The sequence below is a fragment of the Corvus kubaryi genome, unplaced genomic scaffold (assembly GCF_017639235.1).
Source record: "Corvus kubaryi isolate FWS band 111438036 unplaced genomic scaffold, C.kubaryi_AGA036_p1.0 37385, whole genome shotgun sequence".
Lineage (NCBI taxonomy): Eukaryota > Metazoa > Chordata > Aves > Passeriformes > Corvidae > Corvus > Corvus kubaryi.
In genome coordinates this window covers 16,445,650-16,472,970 of record NW_024581127.1, presented here as the reverse complement: position 1 = coordinate 16,472,970, position 27,321 = coordinate 16,445,650, and the positions used below count along the sequence as shown (strand labels likewise).

At 41.7% G+C, this 27,321-nt stretch overlaps 2 protein-coding genes across 2 annotated transcripts; one reads left to right on the top strand and one right to left on the bottom strand.

Annotated features, from left to right (window-relative positions):
• The first annotated feature begins 20 nt into the window (after positions 1-20).
• On the top strand, positions 21-6,683 carry CTHRC1 (collagen triple helix repeat containing 1). The gene is made up of 4 exons (XM_042036466.1): positions 21-176; positions 3,250-3,471; positions 4,834-5,050; positions 6,254-6,683. Exons 1-4 carry the CDS (start codon positions 36-38, stop codon positions 6,394-6,396), a joined length of 723 nt encoding a protein of 240 aa, XP_041892400.1. The 5' UTR covers positions 21-35; the 3' UTR covers positions 6,397-6,683.
• A 7-nt stretch (positions 6,684-6,690) lies between these two features.
• Positions 6,691-22,711, bottom strand: SLC25A32 (solute carrier family 25 member 32). Its single transcript, XM_042036467.1, has 6 exons — positions 22,593-22,711; positions 21,034-21,119; positions 19,668-19,828; positions 12,217-12,330; positions 11,507-11,652; positions 6,691-10,022 (listed from the first exon to the last, which is right to left on the bottom strand). Exons 1-6 carry the CDS (start codon positions 22,619-22,621, stop codon positions 9,887-9,889), a joined length of 672 nt encoding a protein of 223 aa, XP_041892401.1. The 5' UTR covers positions 22,622-22,711; the 3' UTR covers positions 6,691-9,886.
• Between the last annotated feature and the right edge of the window lie 4,610 nt (positions 22,712-27,321).

Sequence of the window (27,321 nt, the reverse complement as noted above, 5' to 3'; positions counted from 1 at the left end):
CCCCGGCGCATCCCCGCCCCGCGCCTCCCCGCACGATGCCCCGCGCCCCGGCCGCCGCCGCCCCGCCGCTGCTGCTGCTGCTGGCGCTGCTGCTGGCGGCGGCCCCGCCGCACGGCGGCTCCGAGAGCCCCAAGGGGAAGCAGAAGGCGCTCCGCCAGCGGGAGGTGGTGGACGTGGTGAGAGCGGCGGGGCCGGGAGCGGGGCCGGGGCCTAGGGGCCGGGAGCGGGGCGGGGGTGTTGGGGGAGTCGTGCGGGCGGGGGGCGGCTGGAAGAGCCTTGCAGCCGCTTTTTTATTGTAAAGATGTGAAAAAATCGATAAATCAGAGGCTTTCGGAAAACCTCGCGGCCGCTGCAGGCAGGGCAGCACCGCTCCCGCGCTGCTGGGCATCTCTCGTGGTTCGGTTAATTACGCCCTTGTTGTGCTGAATCAGGAAATTGCTGAGAAGGGACTGGACGGTCTTCGACGGAAACCTCAGGGATTCGGCGGCCCGGTGTGTGTTTTAGTGTTTTCCCCATCGGGCCAGGGTCGGGGGTGGCGGCCGGAGCCGGCGGAGCCCCCACTCCCCGCCGTGCCCGGTGCCGGGGGGACATCGCGGCGGGACCCGAGGCAGCGCCGTGGGCTGGTTCCTGCGCTCAGCGCACCGCAGGGGCAGCCCCGAAACCTTAGAGCCCTTCCAACATAAGTCGTAAATGCTGTTTAGTTCCTTCCAACATAAGCAGTTAACTGTTGTTTAGCTCCTAAAAGGCTAGTGCATAAACAGTAATGAAAGAAGTACATAAGATAAAAAAAAGTCTGCTCTTCAGCAGATACTCTGAAAACTATCTGCATGCTTACCGAACCCACTTTTCCTTGGAGTCGCATGAATGCATTATTCCCTCTAGCGGCAGGGACTGCACACCACTGTTTGTAATTCCATTGCTAATAGAAACCTGAAAGCATTGGGACTATCCCATCTCAGGGATACATGACAGGAGGGAAATTTTCCACTCCTTGGAATGTATAAAGCAGATGTGAAGGTAATGTGTGAGCTGCTGGACTGCCGTTCCCCTTCTATAGAAAACCAGTGGTATGGTCATTCCTTCCATGATCGTCATAGAGATCGCCTAAAGTGATGTGCTGGAAGCACCACTGATAGCAAAGCTCCTCCCCTTTCACTTCCTCATTGCCTTTTCACTTTTATTGTGGAAATTGAATTGCATTGAGAATAAGGAGTCTGTACACATGGATGAACTTACACTTTCTGTTGGAGCAGTATTTTAGGCTCCCTCATTTCTTTGAAATTGCTCGGTGCTTTTTGGGTGCAACAGAGTGAGCAACGAAGTGCAGGTAAATCAGTGGCAGCTGACTCGTGCACAGCCCAGCTGTACAGACTGCTTCAGCGAAAGCCTTGCCAGGGCAGAGTGAAGGCAGGACCGAGGGGGGATCCTGCCTTCAGTGGATGTTTAAAATACGTTTTATGCATTTCTAGCTTAAGAAATCATGAAAAGACTTGATTTGGCAAGACAGACAATTTTATTTGGAGTGGAGCCCAAAGCCCAGATAATTCTTGCGCTCCCTTTTATTTTTTGGGATGTGCCATGGCTGAGGTGCTCTCCCTGTCTGGCTGTGGGTAGCAGCTCCTCTGTGAAGGCAGGCCAGCCCCTCTTAGTGTCTCTGGGGATGGGGGGCAATAGGCCAGAGCTTTGGCCTGCCCCCAGCTCTTGCCTATTTCCACATTCAGGATTTCCGTGGTGAGTAACCACATGTAAAAGCCAGAGCCAGTCACTGTTTCAAATAGAGTCCAGTGGGAAAGCAACAGCAAACCAGATAACTGGTGCTGTGTGAAATAGAAATGTCCTTGCATTGTTCTCCTGGGTTGGCGTGTGTTTTGCCAACCAATCTTCTCTTCAGCTAACTTTTCTAAAACATGGCTTTCTTCATTAAAATATTCCAATACTTCCACCGCCTTTAGCCAGCAGTGTTTCCTGTGGTGAAGGTAGTAAGGGAAAGCTAGCAAACCATTAGTCGAACCCTCATTTTACTTCTTACTAGACCTCTCCATCTAATCACTGATTTTATTTTTGGAGTGGCTCCAGCTAAGCCTGTGATGGGTATGCTGGCTTTTGCACCAGAGCCTGTGAAAAGGCACAGCCTCAGTGAAGAAAAGTCACCAGTCTGACAAAGGAGAGAGGGCAGAGGCTGTAGTTTACAGCTCCTGCAGTGCAGACAGGGGCGTGGCTGGCATGAGGGGGAATAGTTACAGCACTGTTTCTTTTTGGAACAGGTGGGGATTCGGTGGTTTAAAATAGATGAAGACGAAAAAATGTAAGAAAGTGGAAGAGCAGAATATAGCTATCTGTGAGGATTTGGGATGAAGACTGGAGGAAGCAGTCAGTCATCAGATGGGAAAGAGCATATGAAGTAAAAGCCATGGCCAGCCCCTGCAGGTTCCTGCTCAACATTTCTGTGCCTGCTGACAGCAGTGTTCCTCCCGCATCCCGGCACTCAGGCTGCTGGGGGAAGGACCTCTGGGCTTCACAAACCTCCTCTCCAAGGCAGGAAATCCCAAGTCTCATAAAGTGAAAGTGTGTTAACATGGAGTTTGGAAGAGCAACATTTGACCTTTCCTAATATTGTGATGTTAGCAAGGATATTAGTGTGCCATCCTCCCATGTGTGCCTTCCCACTGTTACAAACAGGGTTCCTGGGTTCAGATTTATTCCAGGGTGCAGCTTCCCACGTCCATATCACCATCCGTGTGCATTCTGGAGTCTGACTTGGGCTTGATTATCATGATGTGGTTCTGTCCCAGAGGAGCAGTGACAGAAGAAAAGTGGTGTTAACCTTTCCTCTCTATGAAACGGAAAATTTTCTTCACAGTTATACAAGTAATGGTGGGTTAGGAGAAAGTAACTACTGATGTGACTTCTTCTTTTGTTTCTGTATTGAAATGTTTTGACTCTTCTGAGGTTTTCCAACAGGTTTTAATTCTTGGACTAGGTAAATTTTTAATTCTAGGATTTACGTATCTTTTCATTTAAAAAATGGCATCTTATTTTACAGCAAATTCTGCTGGCACTGCTTATCTTTCAAAATCTACTCTTCCTTTTTTTTTCTTCTGTGGAACCATTTTCTCAGAGATGCAGAAATAGCCCATTAACTTGTGGTACAGCAGGGGTTTTGTGTTTTGTTGTTATTCATTTGTGTTTGTGACTTGGTTACCCTTGGAGTTAAGGGATAGAAGCAGCAAGATCTGTTCTGTGTTTCAGTATAATGGCATGTGCTTACAAGGCCCCAGTGGCGTTCCTGGACGGGATGGAAACCCAGGAGCCAATGGGATCCCTGGGACACCTGGGATCCCAGGACGGGATGGGCTGAAAGGGGAGAAGGGCGAGTGCATGCGGGAGAGCATCGAGGAGTCCTGGACACCCAACTTCAAGCAGTGTTCGTGGAGTGCGTTAAATTACGGCATCGACCTTGGGAAGATCGCGGTAAGTCAGCTCTGCCCGGAGCTGCTGCACCAACCACAGCAGCCTCTGGCCTGCCTCTGTCAGCTGGGCAGCACCAACCATACAGGTTTCCTGCTGGGGCCTTTTTCTGCATGTGAGGGTGACCTTCTCAAAGGTTTAGTGACTTCAGGTTCCTCTCAGCTGTGTTTCAGCTATGTGCCTGTTTCATTTCTGTAATAGGGTTTCAGAAGAATTTTGTGGCTGGTGTAAGAGTACATTTAGAAGACCAGATCTGTAACTGTAAGGCTGAAAGTCACAATACCAAAAAAAGTACCTCTGGCTTGCCCAAAACAGGGCAAGGTTTTTACCATTTCAGTCCTACGGAGGATCTTTAGGATTGAAATGGTACATCTTTAATCTGTTAATTGTACAACTTTACAACTCTTCTGTTTAATCTGTACATTTTTTTAATCTGTTTAATCTGTACATCTTTAATCTGTTAATTGTACCTGTCTTTATAACTCTTGCTTCAAAGTGGTTGTTCACTGAAACTCAGTTGCAGGATGCCACTGCAAACGATCAGCATTGCTCAGGAGCAGAATTGCCAATGTCACCCAGACTGACAGTCTGTCCTCCACTGAAGCCCTGGGTGTAAAACTTTCAAACACATTGGTGCAAGCCTAGAAAAAATCCCTCCTCAATCCCAGCTATGAAGCAAAGCCTGGAGTGGTTACACAATTTAGTTGCTGTGCTGTGGCTAGAGGGAGAATCAACTTTTTTAGTAGACTTTTTTTTTCCCCATGATATCCAACATTTTGAAGACAGCCACTTAAAAACCTGTTACCACAGGGTAACAGCCACTTAAAAACCTGAAAATACTAATTTTTCAGTTGTGGAGCTTTTATCAGGGTATAAACCACTCAAAAGCCTTGTGATAATTATTAACTCCAGGATTCCTGGTAGCAGAGACAGAAACTGCTGTCTTGTCATGCAAGGATTTGGGGATTGGACTAGATGATCTTCAGAGGTCCCTTCCAATCCTTATGATTGTGTGATTCTGTGGCTTGAATGCAGCTTTCAGAGAGCTTATACCCCATTACATAAATCCCAGAAGGTAACTAGGCTACCAACTTAACAGCAGGTGTTATCTAAATAAAGTTAAGAATTTCCATAATCCATTTCTGCTTTACCATCTAGCACGTGCTGTTCTGATTTGCATCTTTGCACCATATGGCATTTGCCAGGCTCACATTTTGTTTTTTTTTTCCCAGAGAGGACTAAAGAGAATAGCCAAAGCATTTTGAAATAAATATATTCCTAAATATGTGTCCTAAATATAAATACATAGAAAATGAATAGGTTCAAGCCCAGAGGTTTGTACCAAAGCGTTTTGTCTCCCATCAGGAATGTACCTTTACCAAGATGCGGTCGAACAGCGCTCTGCGCGTGCTCTTCAGCGGGTCACTGCGGCTCAAGTGCAGGAACGCCTGCTGCCAGCGCTGGTACTTCACTTTCAATGGGGCAGAGTGTGCTGGGCCACTTCCTATTGAAGCCATCATATACCTAGACCAAGGAAGCCCGGAGCTGAATTCTACTATTAACATACACCGAACTTCTTCAGGTATGCACGCCAGGAGAGCAGAGATGGAAGGCAGTAGCAGTTACCAAAGGCAGAGAGTGCCATCTGCCTCACAAGGTCAGAGGACTGAAACAGGAGGCAGAAGAGTGGCCAGCTAACACTTTTTCCTCTTACTCTTCTGCCTCAGAGTTGACTATTGATAGTAACAGAATTATAATTATTTATTAAGTGGTACTTTATGGCTGTGCTATTTTTCATGGTATTTATATCCGGAGATTTAGAAATGGAAAACACTTCTATCAGACAGTTCTACTGATCTCTGCCACAACATGAATACAGAGACATTCTGTGCATTATTAGCCTATGGAGAAACAGCCTTACTGCCAAGTAGACAGTGTCATCCTGGCTTAAAATACCAGTATTTGCACATTATCTGTGCACAAAATGAGACTTATTCCTCCTGCAATTTCTACTCTGATTTCAGGTGGGGCACAAAAGTACCTCCAAAGTGAAATACCTAGGAGCAATTATTCATTTGCTAAGCTGAGGCAAATTAGTGAAGTCATTCAACATGAAAGGATGTGACACTAGGAAAAGGGAATGCAGAGTCTGTGCTCTTTCTCCATTTTCCTCCCTGTACCACATGACTACATGAAATCTAATGTCTAGAGCTATCATAGGATTTCTTCAGCATAGGGGTAAAGCTGACTGATCTTCATTACCCAACCTCCAACCAGTGGTGCTAGTGGGGCATCAGGAGTGGAACTTCATAGAGAAGGAGTGAATTAGGAGTGGAAAAGCTTACAGGGTAGCAATCACCTTTACAGGGCTTAGCTGTAAGCCAGGTATGGCTGTGCCCCCACCCCCTCCCATCACTGCTAGAAAGATGGCTGGAAGGGTATGGAGCCATATTCCAGCTCCCAGTGTGTAAATTTGGGTATTTAAAGCTGCAGGTATACCTCCCATTTAGCCACCCTGTGGATTGTGTGGATTGCTTCAGGCATTGCAATGAGTGTCAAGCAGCAGCATGACAGAGGCACTGCATGGCTGTAACTGATGTTGTCACATCTCTATGTAGTAGTTTTTATTTCTGAAATTGTTCTAGAATTCTAAAAACTGTTCACATTTACAAAATAGTACAAGCTTGAAACGAACTGCTGTTCTTAAGTACTCGTGTCTACCTTCAGTTGTGACATACAAAGGGACTGTGCCTGCTGAGGTAACCTGATTTTTGTCTTTAACCAGTGGAAGGTCTGTGCGAAGGGATCAATGCTGGCTTGGTGGATATTGCCATCTGGGTTGGGACTTGCTCAGATTATCCACGGGGAGATGCTTCTACTGGATGGAATTCAGTCTCCCGAATCATCATTGAAGAACTGCCAAAATAACTTCCCTCCCTTTTTATAATACCTTTTTTTTTTTTTAAATTGTACTATTTTCTTCAGAATTTATTTCAATAGAGTTGGATGCAAGTACTGGACTGAAAGGCACCAAAGCCTTGCATCTGTAGCCTTTGTCTTGTTTTGCACATGGCAGAGGCTTTTTATAATAACCATTTTAGAATACAAATATCAAAACCAAGTTCATTAACTTTTAAAATTTCTTTTTTGATGTAATACACCACTGATTTTAGAATTAACCATAACTTTTTGTATCAAATAAATGAGACCTTTTACAAAAAAAAAAATTCAGGCTATTTTATTGATCATTAATCTGCTTAAGATATTTTACACGGTGTTATGATACACAATTTTATTAGAAGGCTTTAGAGATAAAGTTCTAAGAAAGTAAAATCAGGTGTTGGCTTTAGCCTTCGGAAAACATACATAAAATTCACTCCTGTAAACCTGACTGCAGAACAGGATGCACTGCTGTTACAGTCTTGGCTCTCAACAAACTCCTGGTGACTTAACTGTGGCTAGACAATGTGGTAAATGTTAAATACCTCACTATGAACAACTGAGCAAAACCAGACTATCTAAGCTCCCCTTGCTTGCTTCTTGATAGAATGGATTTCAGTGTAACACCTATGACTGGTCTCCACTACTAAGATGCAGACACGAAATAATTTTACAGTTACAGCACTTAATTTCATTGCTCCAATAAAATAATTCTCCTGGATTTAGCCTTTCATATATATAGAACCACTTTGGTATTGGTTAAAAGCTAGATATGTTAATAGTTTAGAAGATACAGAAATAAGGCAGGTTCAAATGCCTAGGCTTTCAAAAAAGGGAACTGGTAAAGTGAAACAATGATGTCACAGCTGTTTGACAAGTGACAACAGCAATCATTCCAACAGACCATTAGGTTCAGTGTTTTAAGTATTTTCTTTCAAATGCTGCAAGTGATATACTCAAATATTTTTTAAAATTGTACACATTATAAAAAGAAACCATAGTCATGTTTGTATTACAAAATCAATTTTACATTAATGAAATAAAAAACCCATGAAAAGCATGTACAACATGCAAAAATCTCCACTCTTCCCAGAAACTAAAAGGAAAAAAAACCCAATAAATCTGAGATAATGAATTTATTTCAGCTATTTAGGATTAAATCTCATCTTCTTTTCTGAATAGGCTGTAACATCTCCCCCAGGCATCTCTCAGCTTGGTGGCTCTTGCTGGTAGCTGTTGTTGCAGATACCAGGGCAGCACACCTGCAGTGAGGGGAGCACTTGGGCTTGCCCAACTGCAAGACTGTGTGTGAGATTTGCTGCAAGCCAGCAAGCTACACAGCTGGCATTCTGTCTCTGAAGAACTGTAATGTTTTCACTGGCTTGGACGACGGTTTTAAGGTATCTGAACACAAACAAGTTACTATGAACTGAGCTATGGTGTGAATTTACAGAAAGTCAGTTAACATACAGTAAGTGATTGTGCCCATGCTCGCAGTCTTTGCATTTATCCTGAAGCACGAGTAAGCTGTTCTGGGCCTAGAGCACACTAATCCAGGGGAGCATGTGCACAGCTTTTTTTCTTTTATGCTTTTTGCATTTGTCTTCACAATATATTTTGGACCCTGGGTGGCAGAGTTAACTCAGTGTTCCATTAAATTCATTCTGTGTACCACAAAACACCCAAACCCAAGGAAGTACCCTCCAAAGGCAGAAGAAGTTGCTGTTATGGATCTACATAATATACATGGTAAACTTCCAGTAAATTTATCTTCAGCTAAATACACACAAACCTTCCTTAATAAAAACCAAAGCCAGCCATACAGGCCCCAGATGAGATTATTATTTCTGATGAGATTATCAACTGTATCAGTAGAGGGGATGGGATTGTGGAAGAGAAAGTGTAAACTATTAATAAAGTTAGTTATACCCAAAATGTGGTATGTGGCAATAGTATCTACAAAAACAAGCAAGCGGATTGCCGAATGAGGATTCAAAATACTGAGTAGTGTCTGTAGCTTTCCAGATTTTAATTTAAAATTTAAACCAATCCCCTAATCAGTCAAGTTTTTATTAAAAATTGTTCTTTCTGCTTTAGGTTGGTCTGGTAAACAGGAAACTTCTCTAAGTGATTATTCTGCTCCCTATGAAACTACCTGTTGAATAGCCTTTGCTAATTTATTTCCTAGTTAAATGATACTTTCTAGATACCACTTAATATCTTCTTACCAAGAGCAGAAGGCAGATGTTATGGTCAGTAATGTACTTTCTTAGAGAACTAAAAAAACCCAAAACCATCAAACCCAGAACTCTAAAAAGTACATATCCTTGATGGCAATTATTGGTATGGAAAAAAACATAATTATTATACAAATATACTGAGATGTACTATAATTTATCATTAAGTTAGCAATCAATATATTAACAATCTTTTCCTTAAACCAAATCAGAAGACATTAATGGGTTGTTCTGGTTTTTTTGAAGAAAGTCCTGTGCACAGGATTTTTTTAGACTAGAAACTTCTTTTTCCAGAGAATATTCTTGAAAGTAAGTATTTGGTCCTATTTGTTATTACACTGGTTTGAACACTGCATCACTCTGGGATTACTAGAAAAAAAATCCTCATTTTTAAAATGTAAGCCCGCTTTCAAATATGCATTTACTTAGTAATATTTGGTCAGATGTATCATTAATGGAGACACTCTGGCATAGAGAGAGATGGAGAGAGAATGGAAGAGAGAATGGAAGAGAAAGAAAAGTAATAAGTGGCCAGCAATGCACACAGCATATGTCAGTCTGGTGCTACAACCAAGTCAAAAACCACAATGCAAGTCTGTCCTGGTATGAGACAAGAACTGAGTTTCATCAGACTTGCAATTCTTCAAACCCAAGAATGGACAGCTGTTTTAAAAAACAATTCCGGTTTCTAAATTGCACCCCACTGAGGCAGCATTTTTGTGTTGGATGAGCAATGGAGGCTGGAGCATTCCATATCCTAAAATCTGACAAATAACACAGAGGTGGATTCAGATGACATTCCTTGTTTTAATGATACTCAGAGACTTAGGAAAGTTTTAACCCGCTCCAGAGTTGCTTTCATATGAAGTTTTCCACCTGTGCAGGAGCAAAATCTCACCAACTGTCATCTTGAGACTTGCTGAAACTGCTCAGAGGGTTATTCCAGGCAGGCCAGGATGAATGGAATTGCTGTGCAGCTGCCTTCACCCAGTCACAGCACTATTATTTCACAGTTGCAGACATCTGTTTCAAGCAGACACAGCTGATTCAGGGAGGAAGGCAGCAATGCAGGAACGCTCAACAGGAGAGATGCTGGCAGGTTTTCACTGTCTCTACATTCTTTCCTCAAAATACCAGATCAGTTCACAGTGTCAAAGAAGACTGCTGAACTAAATTTCTCTCAGATCATAAATATAAAAAATAAAGGATAGATTCCTTCCTAGGAACACAAGTTCATACCTTTAATTATTTTCTTTTCTAAAACCAAGTAAAAAGCCAGACACATTTTCGTAAACTACAAAGGTAATACAGCAGGCAGGAGTCACTCTGATCACATTGGGTATAATTCCTTTGTAAAATCCAGGAATACCTTCTTTCCTTTAAAGACAAAAAAAAATCGGTTTTAATTAATGTCTTTTAATAGAAAAAATCAGACATAAACCAAAGGCTGGCATTTTATTTCTCCCACTCCCATTGAGAGATTCACTTCAGGTTACAAATGACAATTTTAGACAGTGTTTAAAGTGCATCGAGTATTAACCCATCATTTTTCTCGTGAACATATAATAGTATTATGTATATCAGTTATTTAGCCTAGGCTTTGAGTGGTTTTTTGTGGGTATTGTCTAAGTAGAAGGCAATTTACTATCTTTCTTCATGCTACAAGAACTTTGTAAAGTTCTTGTAAAGCTAAAGAAAGTCAGCATTCATTTTTTGAGAATTTAAGCACCCTCTCCAGAATTTTGATTCTATTGGCCAAAAAATGAGAATCTAACTTGTCCCAATTTGAATCAATGTTCATGCTAGGGCTGTTAAAAAGTTTCAGAGACATTAAAATCTTAGCTCCTTAGTTGCAGGCTTCACAGGCTTAGGACACCTGGAATGATGAGTAAACAAAGATCCTGGGAAGTGCTTGGGTGTGGTTTACACTACCCTCCCTAAGGTGCATTTGTTTCATCGTGAGCACAGTAGTGGCCCCAGAACAGCTGTATTACACTTTATCAGAACTAATAAGCCTTCCTGTAGACTGCAGCACTGAAGGACACAGCACTGAGACATCAGAGCTATTTTTGCTCTGAACTGCCTCCAGTTGAAATGGTCGTAACTGCCTCTGAACCAGGGGTGCTCCTGGAACAACACAGCCTCAGCCACTCATTCAGCTGGCACCTCTTCATAGCCCAGGACTCCATTCCCATCTCTCCAGCAATATGCTGCGACCCAGAAGCACTGCCCAGAGCAAGGAAAGTACAGGATGCACATGCAGAGGTGGCCACCCTTAGTAATTACACAGTTCTGTGTGAAAACTCTTCCCTGCACTGTGGAGCTCAGGGAAGGTTTGTGAGAAGATATGAATAGGTGTGAGGTCACAGGTCTCTAAAGGTCCTACAGGAAGCTGGGACTAGACTGCAAAAGCAGTCAGGTCCCAGGGTAACCCAGGGACATCAGTATAATCAGCTCTGGCTAGCTCACTTCACCTTGCCAGGAGTTTGGATTAGCCACAACTCCCAGAAGCACAATGCTCCTGTCCTATGGGATAAGCTAAAACAGCCCAAGTGAGACTTCATTTAGTGTCCCAAACCTGCCACGTCAATGTTATTTTTTAGCCTGTGAAATTTGCTGGAGAAGAGAGACAGAATAAACAACAGAAACCTGCAGGGGGGCATTGACCCTCTCCTATCTCCTCCTTTGTCCTCAGCTTACTGCTGTTGGTGGCATCTTGCACAGTGTGATTTTGTACAACTAACATTTTGTTTGCTCTAAACTCTACTGGTTCTGGAAGTCAGCACAGAAACCAGTAAAGGTAGCTCTGATTCTGTAAAACTCAGTTTCCAACATGTAGGCTTTTAATTTTGCACACCTACCTCCATGTCCTGCGGATCACATCAAACACCCCAGAATATGTGTTATGCTGGTCTTGAAGACGAGCTCGCACAACTTGATAGGGATATGTTGCTGACACAGCAAATATTTTGGATACAGCTGCCATCATTATGTATTCCACAGTGTTCTAAAAGCAACAAAAATTGTCAGGCTTGCCTTAAGTATGGTTTAAATTAGCCAGTTTACCAAAATTTTATTTGATTTTTAAATGTACTGCTAAAAATACTCAAGATTTCCCCCCCCTTACAATACAACACATTAAAAGAAACATCAATGTTTATTACATCAGTGCTACAAGTAACTGATTGTAACACACGTGTTGTGCCTTCTCATTCCCATCAAGAGAAAGACTTCTTCCAAAAGTAGCTACTTTTCCCCAACTTGCACCCAGTTTTCCACGGATTAGTACCATACCCTCTGGTTCCACAAAGCAAGAGAAAACTCTCATCCCTCCCTCTAAAATTCTCAAAACACTCGCCACAATAAGAAGTTGGTTTTCAAAAACAGTGAAAACCAGCTGCTTGTTCCTAAAAGGTGAGAAAGTATTACTCCCTTCAATATAGTCTGCATTTCAATTAATGTATCATAATTAATGTATCATTTGTACATTTGGCTGCTGTATAACCCAACAAATGGAATCAACTTCTATTTATTCATATGCCACAGCACATTTTTTTCTCCAGCACCATACCAATTTTGTATCTGATACTCTGTTTCTATACTTGTTGTATCTCTCTTTCAAATCCTCATAGGCCATGAACTGCAGTGCTCCATGTGATGTTCCGAACAGACCAGGCACAAATCCCTAAAAAAAGGATAAAACAAGGTTAAAGGGCAATGCACAAAACCTAAACAACTTAACAGAACACAGCTCACACATCTACATTTGTCCTCCCTTAATGTACAGACTGTGCCCGCACAGCTGTCGCTGTTGCAGTCTGATTCAGAGCCAGTTCTGGGCTGGTGTTCTTAAGGACAGGCATCACACAAACATTTAATAAATGCTACTTTTCTGACATACAGCCTAAAGTCACCTACTGAGTCACTGAGATAAAACAAGTGGCCCAGGGACTCCACCTCACAGAGCACAAGCTGGCAACGCAGATTAGGACTGCAAGATCACATATCAAGCTGTGGTCTTGCAAATGTGCAGCTCAGTGCCTGCCCCTTTCCAGAGACCTGGCACTGAGGGGTTTGGTTCCCACCTGAGACTGGTAAGGCAATGACAGATGCTGGCAACTCAGTGAGAAGGGCCACCAGGAGCAGAGGTACAAAAAATTATTGTGATTGAGCCCTGGAAATAGATAGGTATGTGTTTGCATGTGTGTCTCTGTACAAATGTGTATCTATGAGATACATATATATATTTCTACACTAAAAATGTTTGTGTCTATATAGAATCATAGAATCATTTCGATTGGAAAAGACCTTTGAGATTATCAAGTCCAACCATAAACCTGACACTGCCACATCCAGCACCACACCATGGCCCCGTGGGAGAAGAGAGCGAGCTGCTCCAGCACTGTCTTTCTTACACACCCAAACACATGAAAATATATCAACCTTTAGCTTCAAAAAAGTTGAAACTAAGAGGGGAACCAGGTACTTTCTAAACTGTCTGCACAAGAAAGAGAAGGCAGGAGTTCCCCCAAGAGCAGGATTAGCTCCACTACAATGAGCTGCCAGCTGCATAGGTTCTGAAAAGCACTAATCCTCTTTTTGAAGAGTTGGTCACTACACTGAAAAAAACGAATAAATGGGGGATTAATCATCTTGGCCAGAAAGGGACTGAAAAGCTTGCTGCAAACTGTTGGGGGACAACTATAATGGAGTAAGTGATCAAAATGTGGTTAAAAGCACTCAAAAAACCTAAGTTTCAAAAAAAAAAAAAAAAAAAAAAAAATCAACAAACCCAAAAACTGAACAGTTTTATTTCCTATGATCCATTCAGGCAAGAAAAAGGAATTTAAAAATGTGCCCAGATGCCAAACTCTTCGTTAGACTAAGAAGGAAGCCCAAAATGTTGAATAAAGACTTATCAGGATATGATTAAATGCCTGGAGAAGGAGAAAAAGAGGGATCCCTGTAGGAGTCCACTGAAATAGTGTTAAAACAAGACAAAATAATAAAACTCCTTCTAATTGCAGAAAAACCCCCAACAACTAAAACTACAGCAGGCATAAAAATTGCACAGATAATACACAAAATACCACTTCAGGGATCAGCTTTCTGAATGCTACATACAGATTCCTTAAGTATTTCAGTCATTTGGGAAATGATTTTTTAGCATTTCTTTGATAAACGAGGATAAATTTCTTCTCACAGTAGGAAACAATGGTCATGAACTCACTATCAGTGACCACAAACCGATGAAATGCATTAAGGGCTAGTGAAAGTCCCAGAAAAACCACTTCCCCATATGAGAACAAGTGGAATTAAACCACAGATCTGTATTTTGTCAGCTGTAAGCATGAAGTGAAGTTTGAAGCCAAAGGGCCCCAAAAGAGGGAAAAGGACAACTTTGGTTTTCAGAAATCCTGGATCACAGAAGAAAATAAAAGTAATATAAAAACATAAGGTGGAGAGAAAAGAAAAACGTCAAAGAAAAAATTATCTGGGTCACCAGAAAAAGGAACAGTATGAAACTTATGGGCAGAGCAGGGAAAATCTTCACAGACATTTCCCTGTGATTAGACAGTAAAGCTCCTAAAGGACAGTGGAAGTAATTGTTCTCCACTTGGAAAGAATTAGAATGATGTATTTATATCATAGAAGAATGAGGTAACATTTTCCCTGCCAACAAAAGAAGAATGTTGAACAACCTCTAAGAGGGCTAAACTTTTAAACTTAAGCCAGAAGATTTGGATAACTTGCACCCAAGAGTCCTAAAGCATCTACTGATTGATACTTCATAAATAAATACCAGCATGCTTTAAGTCTTGTGCTGATGAAAAAAGCTTCCGAAGACTAAGGGACTTTTAATGTTGGGCCAATATTAAAAAGTGCAAGAACGGAGTGAGGTGACTGTCAGCCAATGTGCCTCAGTAAAATAAGAGCTGATCCAGGCTTCTATTGGTCATAGAAAACAATGTATTCTTATGGAAAAATGTTTCAAAGCAAAACTGATTTCTTCACAGCACTGAAGTATCTCGGCTGAGGAAGTTTTTGAAACATATTCTATTTTCTTGTTCTTAGAATAATTTAATACAAAATTCCTTCTTGCCACAAAATTTGACAGAATTTAATATTTATTTGATCTATAATATGACTGTAAAGATAAATTTTAAAATAATTTAACTTCATGTATTTCTTGTTAGTTTTTACTTTAATATTCGAAATACACCTTTAGGAGATTTTTGCCATGAGGGCTTGACAAAATGAACGGTTCCTCAAAGAAGTCCTGTTTGAGTTCTCTTTTAAAGGACTAGAACAATAGACAGAATTAAATATGTAATTAGAAATTTAAATGGTAAAACATATAATTCTGAGCAGCAGACAGTGGGAATAAAGAAGTATTTTGAAGTTGGCTTAAAGAGTTTTAAGTGCTGAAAATCTGTGACAAGAGGAAAATGTCCTGTTGGTTAGTGTTTCAAAGGTTACACATCACAATAAAAAGAAACACAGGCACATGTACACACTGGAAAGCCTGGGCTTCTTAATAAAGAACGGAACAAGGTTCATTTGGTGATGTGGTACTCACATCGCTGCCTGACAGCACTCAAGCCAGAGCAGCCTCTGCTGTATGTTTCAGAAGAATGCAGCAAATACCCCTTGTAATCTCTTCAGTGTTGCCTTCATTTGGTCTCTCAGTGTGTCAAACACCTGTACTAACTGAGTGCCCTGCTCCGACAACTCGTGCAGACAAGACACTGAAGTTGCCATTATCATCTTGATTCCTTCATGGTGAAAAATGTTACCATCTTTTATGTGAAAGCTACTTATGCTTATATCTCTCTGTAGAACCTGCAACTTAAGTTAAAATCAAGATGGCCAAATCTCAATGGATTTTGCTACATTTAAGTACAAAGATACACAAACCTTACAAGCTTCATATTTATAAGAAGAAAAATTACATAAGCAAAAGCATTGCAAAATAAAGAGAACTTGGTGCCTTAGCCACTAAGGGACCAGAAAAAGTACTTTACTCTCCATAGAATCTTGCCTACCAAGGGTGAAATGACAACACACAAGTGTCTAAATATATTTCACTTGGTAACGAGCACACATTACTGCTATGACTTTTGTTGTTGTCAGCATACATTATTATTCTCAGTCTTGATGAACCTGGACTTTACTTTAATCTCTTTAAATTTTCTGCATTTCCTGTATATTTTACTGTTGTTTATTAAATGTTGCTCTATTTCCAACTGCTGCTTCTATATCATCACTAAAAGAGAACAAAAAAAGCACATACAGAAATATGGAGGCCATGAAGGATGCTAGTTGCATTCCTGACTGATGTCTTAGTAGTCAGTCACTTTAGACTATACATCTAACAGTTTCTCAATAGCTCAGATGTATTTATGTTTTCCTAAAAGCACCAATCCTACAATGTTATAATTATTTTACCATGTTTTGTCTTTCCTACCTTATGATTGAAAAGAACACAGCACTTGTAACATGAAGATGGTTGCACGACATTCAACAGCAAAGTAATTTTTAGAGCTCAGGTCTCCAACAGATCCATAGTGTCATAGGTTAGCAAGCATAGTCCCGGAAGGGACATCCTTGCTAAGGGGTGCTTACAGTTTCCTCTGGGAACTGATAGAACCTATCAGCTGGCCAGTTTGAATATGGACAATTCTCTAAGCCACTTAAAGTTGTGATCACCTCTGTGATCCACATTTAAGAATAGGCAAACTCCCCCACCAAGCTCTCTCTCGTTTCCGGCGCTGGCACAGGTGGCTGCGGGCCCCGTGTGGGGGCCAGCGGGCCCAGCCAGGCCCTGCTTGGGCCAGGCTGGGCCGGGCCACGGCCATCCTGGAGCTGATGGACCTGTTCCAGCCGTGGAACCCCCCCCACTGCCTTGCCGTGGGCAGCCGGAGCGGCTCGGCTCTCCCCCCTCTCCACTGCGATAAGAAAAATTCAACATTCCAGCTGCAAAGCTGCAAGGCCGAGGTGAGAGTAACCCGTTTATTGCTGTGAAGAGCTGCAAACCTGAAGGAAGAGAGAGAGGAGATGCTTAAAGCTGAAATTCTGTTGTGAAGCTATGATATATCAGAGTATCCTGTTGTAATTTCATGAAGATCTGGGGGGTGGAGTGTTCAACTCGTAAGCAAAAGCACCTGTGCTGAGATAGGCAGATGCTGACACAGCTGTAATTTCATGAGAAGTTTGGACAGGGAGAGATGGACCAGATGAGGACTTTTTGCTCCAAACGGGAAAGGAGAAAACCTCAGTCCCTAGAGATGCTCCCAGAGATAGTCCTAACGATGAAGATGATGAAGACCCTTTGCTCCCAGGGAAGGAGAAGGGCCTCTGTTTTTGTTCCTGAACGGCTCAACCTTAAAATTGTACCCCAAAAAACTTCAAGAGTGGACCCTCGAAAGCAGTTGCGGGAAAAGCTGCAAGTCAGGGGAAAGGACTCACACGCAGGCAGAGAGACTCCTCTTCCTAAATGGACTGAACAATATTTGGAAGTGGGCGGCTGTCTCGTTGTGATAATGTTTTCATAGCATGAGCAAGAAGAGACTTCTCTTTCTAAATGGACTGAACAAGGTTATTATGGAAGTGGTAAACAGACTGAACATCTTAAGGGTTGTCTTTTCACATTGTCAGTGGGAGAAGGGAGGAAGGTGGGGGGAGGAGGAGAGTTCTGAAGGTGGTATAATTTTTTTTTTCTTCTTTTAGGTCTGTTAATAAACTTCTTTATATTCTTTCAAGTTTGGTGCCTGTTTTGCATTTCTCCTAATTCTTATCTCACAGCAGATAAACAGTAATGAGTATTTTGGACCAAACCACTACACATAGGTGTGTTCAAAATACATAACTCCAAGCTGTTTTTTAATTCAGCCTGGTGTGCAGCAGAGCAGCTCTGTCCCCAGTCATCTGGGGGATGGAGGCCAAAAGACAAATCCTAATGGATGGAAGGTGTGGAAGATCACTGACTGGATGATTACGGGGATAATGAATGAAGGAGACTTCTCCTGCCTTTTCAAAACCAGGCCAAGTTCAAGAGGAACAACTTACTGAGGAACCCAGATTCAGATGAACTGTATTTAATGAACAATCAATACCCAGCAGAGCTAATAAAGACAGCTTTGATCCCTGCTAGAAAGATTGATGTATCCTGACTTTACCAGTCTCGTGCCTCAAAGGACTGAAAGAATTTGCTCAGATCAGTAACAGCATCTGTGCAATAAAGAGCAATACCAAACTGCTTGGTCAGAAATACCATTCTTCAGAAGACAGATCTCAAACAGAAAAAACCTCCTTCCAGATTTTATTTCCAATTCTATCTGAGACAGTTGTTCTAGCTGAGATCCCCTTATTTGCGAAAAGGTTGTACTATCTGAGATCCCCGTATTTGCTATAAGGAATGCTGTCTAAAATGAAGACTATGAGGGAAAAGAAGACATTTGTGTGTACTATAACTCCTGTGACTCAGGGCAATTAACAAAGCTTTAGCTGTGCGATTTCAAGCAGAGCAAGAAAAATAAAAACTCCCCCAAACACTGAAATGGAGGAAGGCTAAAGTATGTACAAGTCAAAGAGCCAACTGAAGAGGTGCCTTTTCCCCCAGTACAGACAAGGTTGAGAGAGTCCTGATGTCAAATGGAAGTTGCTCAGTGTGCATACTTATGTAGGTCACTCAGGACCTATTTAGGTCACTTTCTTTGCAGATTTAAGCAAGTAATTTGCTCTTTCAAAGGAAGTAGCTGGTTTAGTCCCACACTTGCAGATTAACACTACAAAGAAGTGTCTAGTGCCAAAGGCAACACATGCTACATGCACGAATAATCTGAGAAGAAGGGTGGAAGGACATCTTAAAACCTAACAGATCCAAGAAATTAGAACTTAGAAACAGAATTTAGAAATTAGAACAAGAAATTAGAAATGGAACAGAGCAGACATCCTGGCAGGCAAATCAGAAATCCTGACAATTTCAATGTAGGAATAAGTAAGGTGCCTTGTTCCCGGTGTTAGAATTTGGCATTCATTGCCATGAAGCACACAAGTCTTACAGCACAAGGGAGATCACATTTTTCACTGAAAATAAAAGAAGCTAATGTTCAGTAATCAGGACAATTTCTAAGAGAAAGTGGTCTTCTTCCCTATCCCTGGCAGTGCTCAAGGCCAGGCTGGATGAGGCTCTGAGCAGCCTGGTCTAGTGGAAGGTGTCCCTGCCCATGGCAGGGGGTTGGAACTGGATCATCTTTAACATCCCTTCCAAGCCATTCTATGATTCTATGATTCTATGATTCTGCAGCATTACTTGCAGGAGAGGAGCCAGACTGAATTAAAATAGGTTTCTTCACAACTTCCAGGCACTGAAGAATGCATCTTGATGTCATGACCTGAAGGGAGGAGGAGGTAAAAAGTCCAAATCCAGTTGCCATGTTTCTCTAAATTAAAGGGAACAAAAAACCCACACATATGCAGACCATATTTAGAAGTCTGCAAATTTAATGTATCTAGACCTGACAGATTAAAGACATCAATAACCAGAGGGAAAATAAGCAGTTGTGAAACTTTCCATTGCGGAAGAAAAAATTAGCAAGCACTTTAGTCATGTTATCTTCCAGAAGATGTTAGAAATACAGAGATAAGGGATAAAATGGAAGGAAGTACTACCAACAACACAGGTTACGTTACTGCTGCCCTGCTTATCCAAATTCTAATTATAGGAAGACTCAAAAAAATTAAAAAGCATTTTATAGTTTACTCTCCTATCACCCAACAGAAGACGACTTAGTCATACATAAAGCTTACATTGTATTCCTCAGGATCTCCTGTATTTCAACAGTATAATGGCTTTTCTTCTGATTAAGCCTTTTTGCTGCAGTTCCTCAGTGGGAAAGACTCACAGAATAAAAGTGAGCTATTATAAATTTTTTTATTTTTGTAGACAAATATTTACAAGTCTCACCATGCTACTGAGTGGTGCCAGGCAATCCTGGAATTTTTCTTAAGTGTGGTTACCTTATATAAGCCACGTATGCCCTCTGTCTTGTATATCTTTATGAGAGCATCACACATTCCTCTGTACTGCCGCTTGGATGGATCCACGCCAGCGTTATATTGTAGCACAAGTCGAGTCTTTGTTACCCATATTGGGTTTGTAATGCAGAGAGTCATGGCTCCTGAGAACAGACAGAAGTTACACTGACTGTTAGGCCAACTCCAAAAGCTTTATCCAGTTTTTTCAGTCCAGTGTAACACAGGCTTCTACAATGATAAAACTACCTTTCCTACCAGTGTACTCATATTGTTTAAAACAGGCAAAGTTTATGCCCTCCATTGTTCCCTCTCTCTCCCTTCAAAGCTCACAATCAAGTCCAATTTACTCCTGCTGGGGGTACTTTTGCAGAGCGTATGTATTTTTGCATATTCCTAGGACAGCCCCTTTCTTGCTTTACCTTTGCAGAGTTAGTAGTACAATCTGTTGTATATAGGAAATTTCTTAATGTAGCACTGACTATCCGAGTTATTCTTCAGTATACAATAATTCAAAATTTAATGGACACCTCTGTGACGAGAAATTTGCTTAATAATATTGACAAATTAATAGCAACAACCTGTTATAGCTTTATAGGTTACTGAAAATACCATTGTAACAGAATCCATTACTATTTTTCATGTCAAACAACATGCCTTATATTTCAACATTAAATGAATGCTTCAAAATCCTAATAAAAAGTCTTCTGAATTGCCTGTACAGCATGTAGTGACAGACAAGGGTGGATGGCTTCAAACTGAAAGAGAGTAGGTTTAGATTAGATATTAGGCAGAAATTCTTTACTGTGAGGGTGGAGAGACACCGGAACAGTTTGCCCAGAGAAGCTGTGGATGCCCCATCTGTGGAAGTGTTCAAGGCCAGGCTGGATGGGGCTTTGATCAACCTGGTCTAGTGAAAGGTGTCCCTGCCCATGACAGGGGGTTGGAACTAGATTATTTTTAAGGTCCCTTCCAACCCAAACCATTCCATAATTCAACAGGCCTTCTCCTTCCCAGGTTCAAGTGTTAAACATTTAACAAGTTAACAATCTGACAGCAGCAGATTTCTATAGTTACATTTTGGGACCCAGTATAGCACTAAATATGGAAAACACTTATACAGAATGAAAACAAGGACAGAAGAAATTTTGACAACTGCTAATTCTGCACAAAACTGAGGACCACAGTGACCTATATGTGCTAGACATCATTATTTTATGTACAGACAATAAATGACTGCATTTGGGCTGGAACACTTACCACTTTAAGAAAAAGGTGCACTGACACAGAAAGGCAGCTAGCAGTATATGGAAACGCTAAAATGAACATTAGTCTTTGCATTTAAACTCACCAGCCTCTGCAGCTGACACTAGGTGTTCGCTTGCACTGAGACTTTCCATCTTCCCTTCCTTCTTGTAAGCTTTGATGGCATTGTAACTAGAAAACATAAAACACAATTTAGTAAAGGTGAAAACAGACCTACATCACAAAAAACCCAACCCCAGAATGACATACCTGACTTAAGATCATGGTGCTACACAGCCTTTGAAGAAAAGGTATCCAAACTATCTTTGTTTAATTGATTAATTGATCTCTGAGCAGTTAGGTCTTTAAAGTGAACTATGGTAATATATATTTAAGTTGCATTATTAAGCTCTCAGTATCGCTGGGACTGCATCTTGAAAATTACCAGATAGCAAGAATTAGCTTTTAAAGGAACTCTTTTTTATTGGGAGCCACAGTGCTAGGTATCTACCCTCTAGCTCAGAAATCCACTGAGCTTTCTTCTCTTGATCCAGTTTGCAATCTTTGTGGATTAAGAAATGGTCAACAGAAGATGAACTGTCAATAGGAATCTACAGCAAAGCTTAAGGACTGAAGCACAACAATAACAGAGTCTATACAACTGACATGTGAGCTTTGCATAGGCATACCAACTAACTGATCCCTAAAATGTTTCAATTAATAGGGATAAGCAGTAAATTAAGTCCCAGTAACAGAATTAATAAAGTAGAATACTAACAAATGGGCTTTATAAGCAAAGTCCATCAACTGACAAAAACAATGAAAGAATTGTCACTAAAATGATTAAAAATCAAACATTTAGTTTTTAGTAGAAAACGTCATGTTCTTTAATTCTTAGGAAATCAATTTAGGTTCTTGCTTTTTGAGAGGTTTTAACCACAGTGTATTGGCACTTTTAGAGGATTCTTTATGGGTAATATCACCACCTCTCAAGTTCCATAGTACTTTCACAGCATCAAGGGAATGCACTGTACCTGACTGTAGATACAAATATGCTGCTAGCAAGGATTTTCTTGCTATTTTCTAAGTCCGTGAGAGACTTTTCTCTCTCACAGAAGAGGCAGCAGTTATGTAAACAACCAAACTACCTGCAACCTTGAAAAAATCTTGTTTATGGTGTAGTAGAAAATATTTTGACAATAGATGCTTTAGGATTTTAGCCAATCACCCCCAAGGGGTGGCTGGTCCTTTGTCCAATTAGACTATGAAGAAAAAAGTCTATAAAAGAATCTGTAAAATAATTAAATCAATCTTGCTGCACAACTCCTGCCTGCTGGATCTTCTCTCCTCCTCCTCCCTGTGGCTGCGGGACACAGTGGTATACCATAGGGCCCAGGCCTGCAGTAATACCCGACAAAGGAAATGGTCTCTGACTCAAACTGCTTAAATTCTAAAACAGTAAACCATAATAAAGGGTAACAGACATGGACTAGCTATGAGAATCACAAGTTTGTAAGTCACTTAGCACATTTTTGTACCCCACAAAGAAGATGCAATGTATATCCAAACACTACATCGTGCAGGGCATGACACACTTTACAGTTCTACTTACAAGAAAAAGTAAAGTCCCCAGGAAGCCCCTGCTCCCACCATGTTTGGAGTTACCCCTTGATACAAGCCTCGTAGTCCTTCATGCTTCCAGACAGTGGTCATACAGTGGAGAATCCCATTGTACTTTGGCCTCAGCTCCAATCCATCGCTCACTAAGAAAGAAGGAAAGAAGGAAAGAAGGAAAGAAGGAAAGAAGGAAAGAAGGAAAGAAGGAAAGAAGGAAAGAAGGAAAGAAGGAAAGAAGGAAAGAAGGAAAGAAGGAAAGAAAGAAATTAATTAATTATACTGGAAAACATTTCAGGAAGCATAAAATTTAACTGCATCCAAGCCAACACAGAAGCCCAAAGCAAGCTACAAATGAACACGAAACCTAGCTGATCAACTGTGTTACAAGAGGATTATTTCACAAGTATGCAAGAGTTGAGGTTTATAGCTTTATAAGCCTGTGTCATGGGTTAGCTACCATAGTCTCAGAAGTGATGTTCTCGCAAAGGAGTGCTTACAGCTTCCCCCATGATCTGACAGAACCTATCAGATGGCCAGTTTGAATATGGACAATTCTTTAAGCCACTTAAAATTGTGACCGCCTCTGTGATCTACACTTAAGAATAGGCAAACTCCCCCTCCCAGCTCTCTCTCGTTTCTGGCACTGGGACAGGTGGCTGCGGGCCACGGGGCACCCATGGCCCTGTTGAACCCCCCCACTGCCTTGCTGTGAGCAGCCGGAGTTGCTCGGCTCCCCCCCTCTCCACTTCGATAAGCCACATTCCAGCTGTAAGGCCGAGGTGAGATTAACCCTTTTATTGCTCTGAAGAGCTGCAAACCTGAGGGGAGAGAAAGAGGAGATGCTTAAAGCTGAAATTCTGTTGTGAAGCTATGATATATCAGAGTATCCCATTGTAATTTCATGAAGATATGGGGGGTGGAGTGTTCAACTCGTAAGCAAAAGCACCTGTGCTGAGATAGGCAGATGCTGACACAGCTGTAATTTCATGAGAAGTTTGGACAGGGAGAGATGGACCAGATGAGGACTTTTGCTCCAAATGGGAAAGGAGAAAATCTCAGTTCCTAGAGATGCTCCCAGAGATAGTCCTAAAGATGAAGATGAGGAAGACCCTTTGCTCCCAGGGAAGGAGAAGGGCCTCTGTTCTTAGAGATGAAATGCTCCCAGAGATGGGTGAAGAGAACTTTTGTTTCTGAACGGCTCAACCTTAAAATTGCACCCCAAAAACCTTCAAGAGTGGACCCTCGAAAGCAGTTGTGGGAAAAGCGGCAAGTTGGGGGAAGGGACTCACATGGGGAGCAGAGAGACTCCTCTTCCTAAATGGACAGAACAAGATTTGGAAGTGGGCGGCTGTCTTGTTGTGATAATGATTTCATAGCACGAGCAAGAAGAGACTTCTCCTTCTAAATGAACTGAACAAGGTTATTATGGAAGTGGTAAACAGACTGAACATCCTAAGGGTTGTCTTTTCACATTGTCAGTGGGAGAAGGGAGGAAGGTGGGGGGAGGAGGAGAGTTCTGAAGGTGTGGTATAATTTTTTTTCCCTCTTTTAGGTCTGTTATTAAACTTCTTTATATTCTTTCAAGTTTGGTGCCTGCTTTGCGTTTCTCCTAATTCTTATCTCACAGAAGATAAACAGTAATGAGTATTTTGGACCAAACCACTACACCGTGAAGGGAAGATACAAAAGGTAAACTTGAGAGAATTGTAATCATGGTGCTAGGCAAGGACTTAACGCCAGAAAGACAACAGAGTGCAGTGTGTGAAGGTACAAGTTTTGATAGCTGGAACAAGATAGAAGAACTGAATTTTCACTATATTGTGAAATAAGCATCAGCAACATTTTGGAAGACCTTAAAAGCTGAGTACATCTTTTGCCTGGGAAAATAGTAACACAGAATGGATTAAGCAACTAACCAGTGCCACATGATGTGCCAGAAACAGATCACTCCTTCCTCCAAAGTGAATAACACACAAAAAGCAAAGCTCTGAAGTGCTTTACATAGTACTGGATTTTAGAAGGATAGAGTGGGGGTATTTGCTTTTCCACATGCAAACATACAGGCTGTGTTTCAGTAAAGCCCATGTAAAATGCACATTAAAAACTGTACCCTCCATGCACAATACCTTGTATCATGGGTCCAAATTATGGCAAATCAGCCTGTTTTCCAAAAGTGCTGGCTTTTGGCTCAGTGACTGTCTGACCCTTTCCTTAAAATGCCAAGACAGAAGTTCTCCTTACAGGAGAGTACTGTGTGAGATGGAAAACAAGCAGCAGGCTGCTGGCTCTCTCTAAGTCATCCTTCCCACAGTGGTACCCACCCTGTTCTGACCAGGGGCTTAGAGCTGTAGGGATTCACATGTTCTTTCCCTCTTCTTTACCTGGGCTTTCCTTCTCCTTTGGGATGTGGTAATAAAGCATTCCTCGTTATGATTTAGACTAATTTCCAGCATAGACATGGAAAGCATTACTATCATTCTTATTACCCAGCTTATCACACATGGAATTTTAAGATGAGCAAATCACATCATTTCAATTAATTACACTGAGAAGCAGAAAAAATATTTAGGCAGACTAAATATAAATCCTCATGAAAAGCATTTAAAGGTACATGAAATGTGAGCTGAAATGACTCTTCAGCTTTGCTCACCAAGGTTCAACAGCTGGAAATTGAAGCTAAACGTTCCAGGTAGTACATTGTACATTTATTTTAACAGTGATTAACTACTGGGATAATTTACAGAGGCTTAGGCAAAATGTCAGCCACTGGAAAAGCTGTAAATTCAGTCTCAATATCCCAAAGGTATGCTCCTTGTGGGAATTAACTTAGGAAAGTTCAGTGGGCTGTATGGGCAGGTGGCATTCCCAGCCTTACAGTCCATGAATACACAGAAGGATACTGCTGGCTTAACTGGTTCACGGTGTGACTCTGATCATAAAGTGCCATTGACAAAACCACCACTCAGGTTTTCTGCTCAAACCCTTTCAGACACTCTCCCTCTCTCACTATCCCTCCTCCCCACCACAAGCTGCAGAGACAGTGTAAAACCTCTTCCTTTAGTTAATGATAGACCTTTGGCTCTCATTAACTAAGAATATTTTTGCCTTTAAAGATTTCAATGCTGTAAAAAGAGTTTTTTTCCACACGGAAATAATGTGGAGAGATGGTTCCAATTCCAATCATCTCTATTGATGCTCAACAGCCTTTCTGCTTTCTGGTACTGTGACAGCTGGGAAAGCCTTTCATGTAATTCAAGTGTTCCTGTACATGACATTTTTTGTGAATTTACTTTATCAGTCGGTAAATTATTATACTGGGGTAAACTGTGAGTGATCAGTCCACCAGCAGGTCTGCTTTAGACTGTAGGAGGGGTTTATCAAGACTGTTGGCCACTAACTAAATCGATACTAATCGAAGTCTGAGAGGTTTTGTGGAAAGGTTATCATAGTTTGGGTTGGCTGATGTTACAACTTCTGCAGTGTTTTGAGAAAGTCCCAAAGGCAGAGAGTACAATGAAGAGGCTGCTGGGGAAGGGGGAGGCACCTGGAGAGCTGTGTCCAGCTGCTGCCCTCCCCTCCTGTCACAGGGGTGAGAGGTGGCTGCTCCCACCCGAGACATGAGGATGGGTCAGAAGGCTTCATGCAGTATCTGAACCACCTACTCTCAAACAAGACTGAAGTTTTTCCAGCAATTGAGTCTGATATATCTCACAGAATAGCAAGCTGAAGGGTCATCATAGAAGAAAATTTCTCATCTTTCAAGTATCTTTGACACTTTTACTTAAGTTCTGCTAGCTATGGATGCATCCTTTTTTTATGGCAGTGGATATTTATTAAAAAAAAATAATTAAAAAATACTTCCAGAGGTGGTGGGATAGATTGCTTAGTATGATCTGACGGGCCAAATAAGTATCAGTGCCATTTTTTAACTGAAATGTGAAATTAAACCACTATTGCACTATCAAATGACAGCAAAGGTGAAAGCGTATGGAATGGAAGAATTAACAGCTAGGGTTGGGCTGAAAAATATGGTCATTACAAAAAGCTGTATTTATCATCTGAGTCTGATTTTTCCAATAATTTCAATGCTCTCTTGTGGTGCAATGGCTTAGGCCAATACTGTAGTCCTTGATCAGCTTCTATGCTGAGCAAACTCCGAGTATATGATGTACTGGTTTGCATGGCCTGGTTTTTGGTAGCCAAAAACCACAGAGGTGGCTTTCTGTGAGAAGCTGCTGGAAGCTTCCACCATGTTTGGCAGAGCCAATCTCTGGTGCCTCCAAAGATGGACATGCTGCTGGCGAAGGCTGGGCCAAGTAGAAATTATGGTAATGCCTCTGTGATAACAGATTTAAAAAGAAATCAAAACAAAGTTGTAGTGCAGTTGTAATTTTCCTGCCAGAGAAGAGCAGAGTGAGAATATGTGAGAGGAACAACTCTGCAGACAGCAAGGTCAGTGGAGAAGGAGGGAAAGGAGGTGCACCAGAGCTGAGATTCCTCTGCAGGCCGTGGTGAGGCAGCTGTGCCCTCGCAGCCCGCTGAGGTCCAAAGGGATGCAGAGATCCACCTGCACCTGTGGATGAGACTCACACTGGAGGGGGTGGATGCCTGAGAGGAGGCTGTATCCCCTGGGAGGCCTGTGGAGAGAGGGGCCCTGCTCCCATGCTGGAGCAGCCTGGCCTTCAAGGCCCGCACCATGTGGAAGAGTGACCCACACTGCAGCAGTCTGGAGAGGACTTTGCCTGTGGGATGGACTCAATTGCAGAAGTTTGCAGGG

Coding starts and splice junctions, on each gene's coding strand:
- CTHRC1 (XM_042036466.1), top strand. CDS start 36: ATGCCCCGCGCCCCGGCCGCCGCCGCCCCGCCGCTGCTGCTGCTGCTG. Junction 177..3,249: donor AGCGGGAGGTGGTGGACGTG/GTGAGAGCGGCG, acceptor TCTGTGTTTCAG/TATAATGGCATGTGCTTACA. Junction 5,051..6,253: donor CATACACCGAACTTCTTCAG/GTATGCACGCCA, acceptor GTCTTTAACCAG/TGGAAGGTCTGTGCGAAGGG.
- SLC25A32 (XM_042036467.1), bottom strand. CDS start 22,621: ATGAAGGACTACGAGGCTTGTATCAAGGG. Junction 19,829..21,033: donor AGTGTCAGCTGCAGAGGCTG/GTGAGTTTAAAT, acceptor GTCTGTTCTCAG/GAGCCATGACTCTCTGCATT. Junction 10,023..11,506: donor GTGATCCGCAGGACATGGAG/GTAGGTGTGCAA, acceptor TTGTCTTTAAAG/GAAAGAAGGTATTCCTGGAT.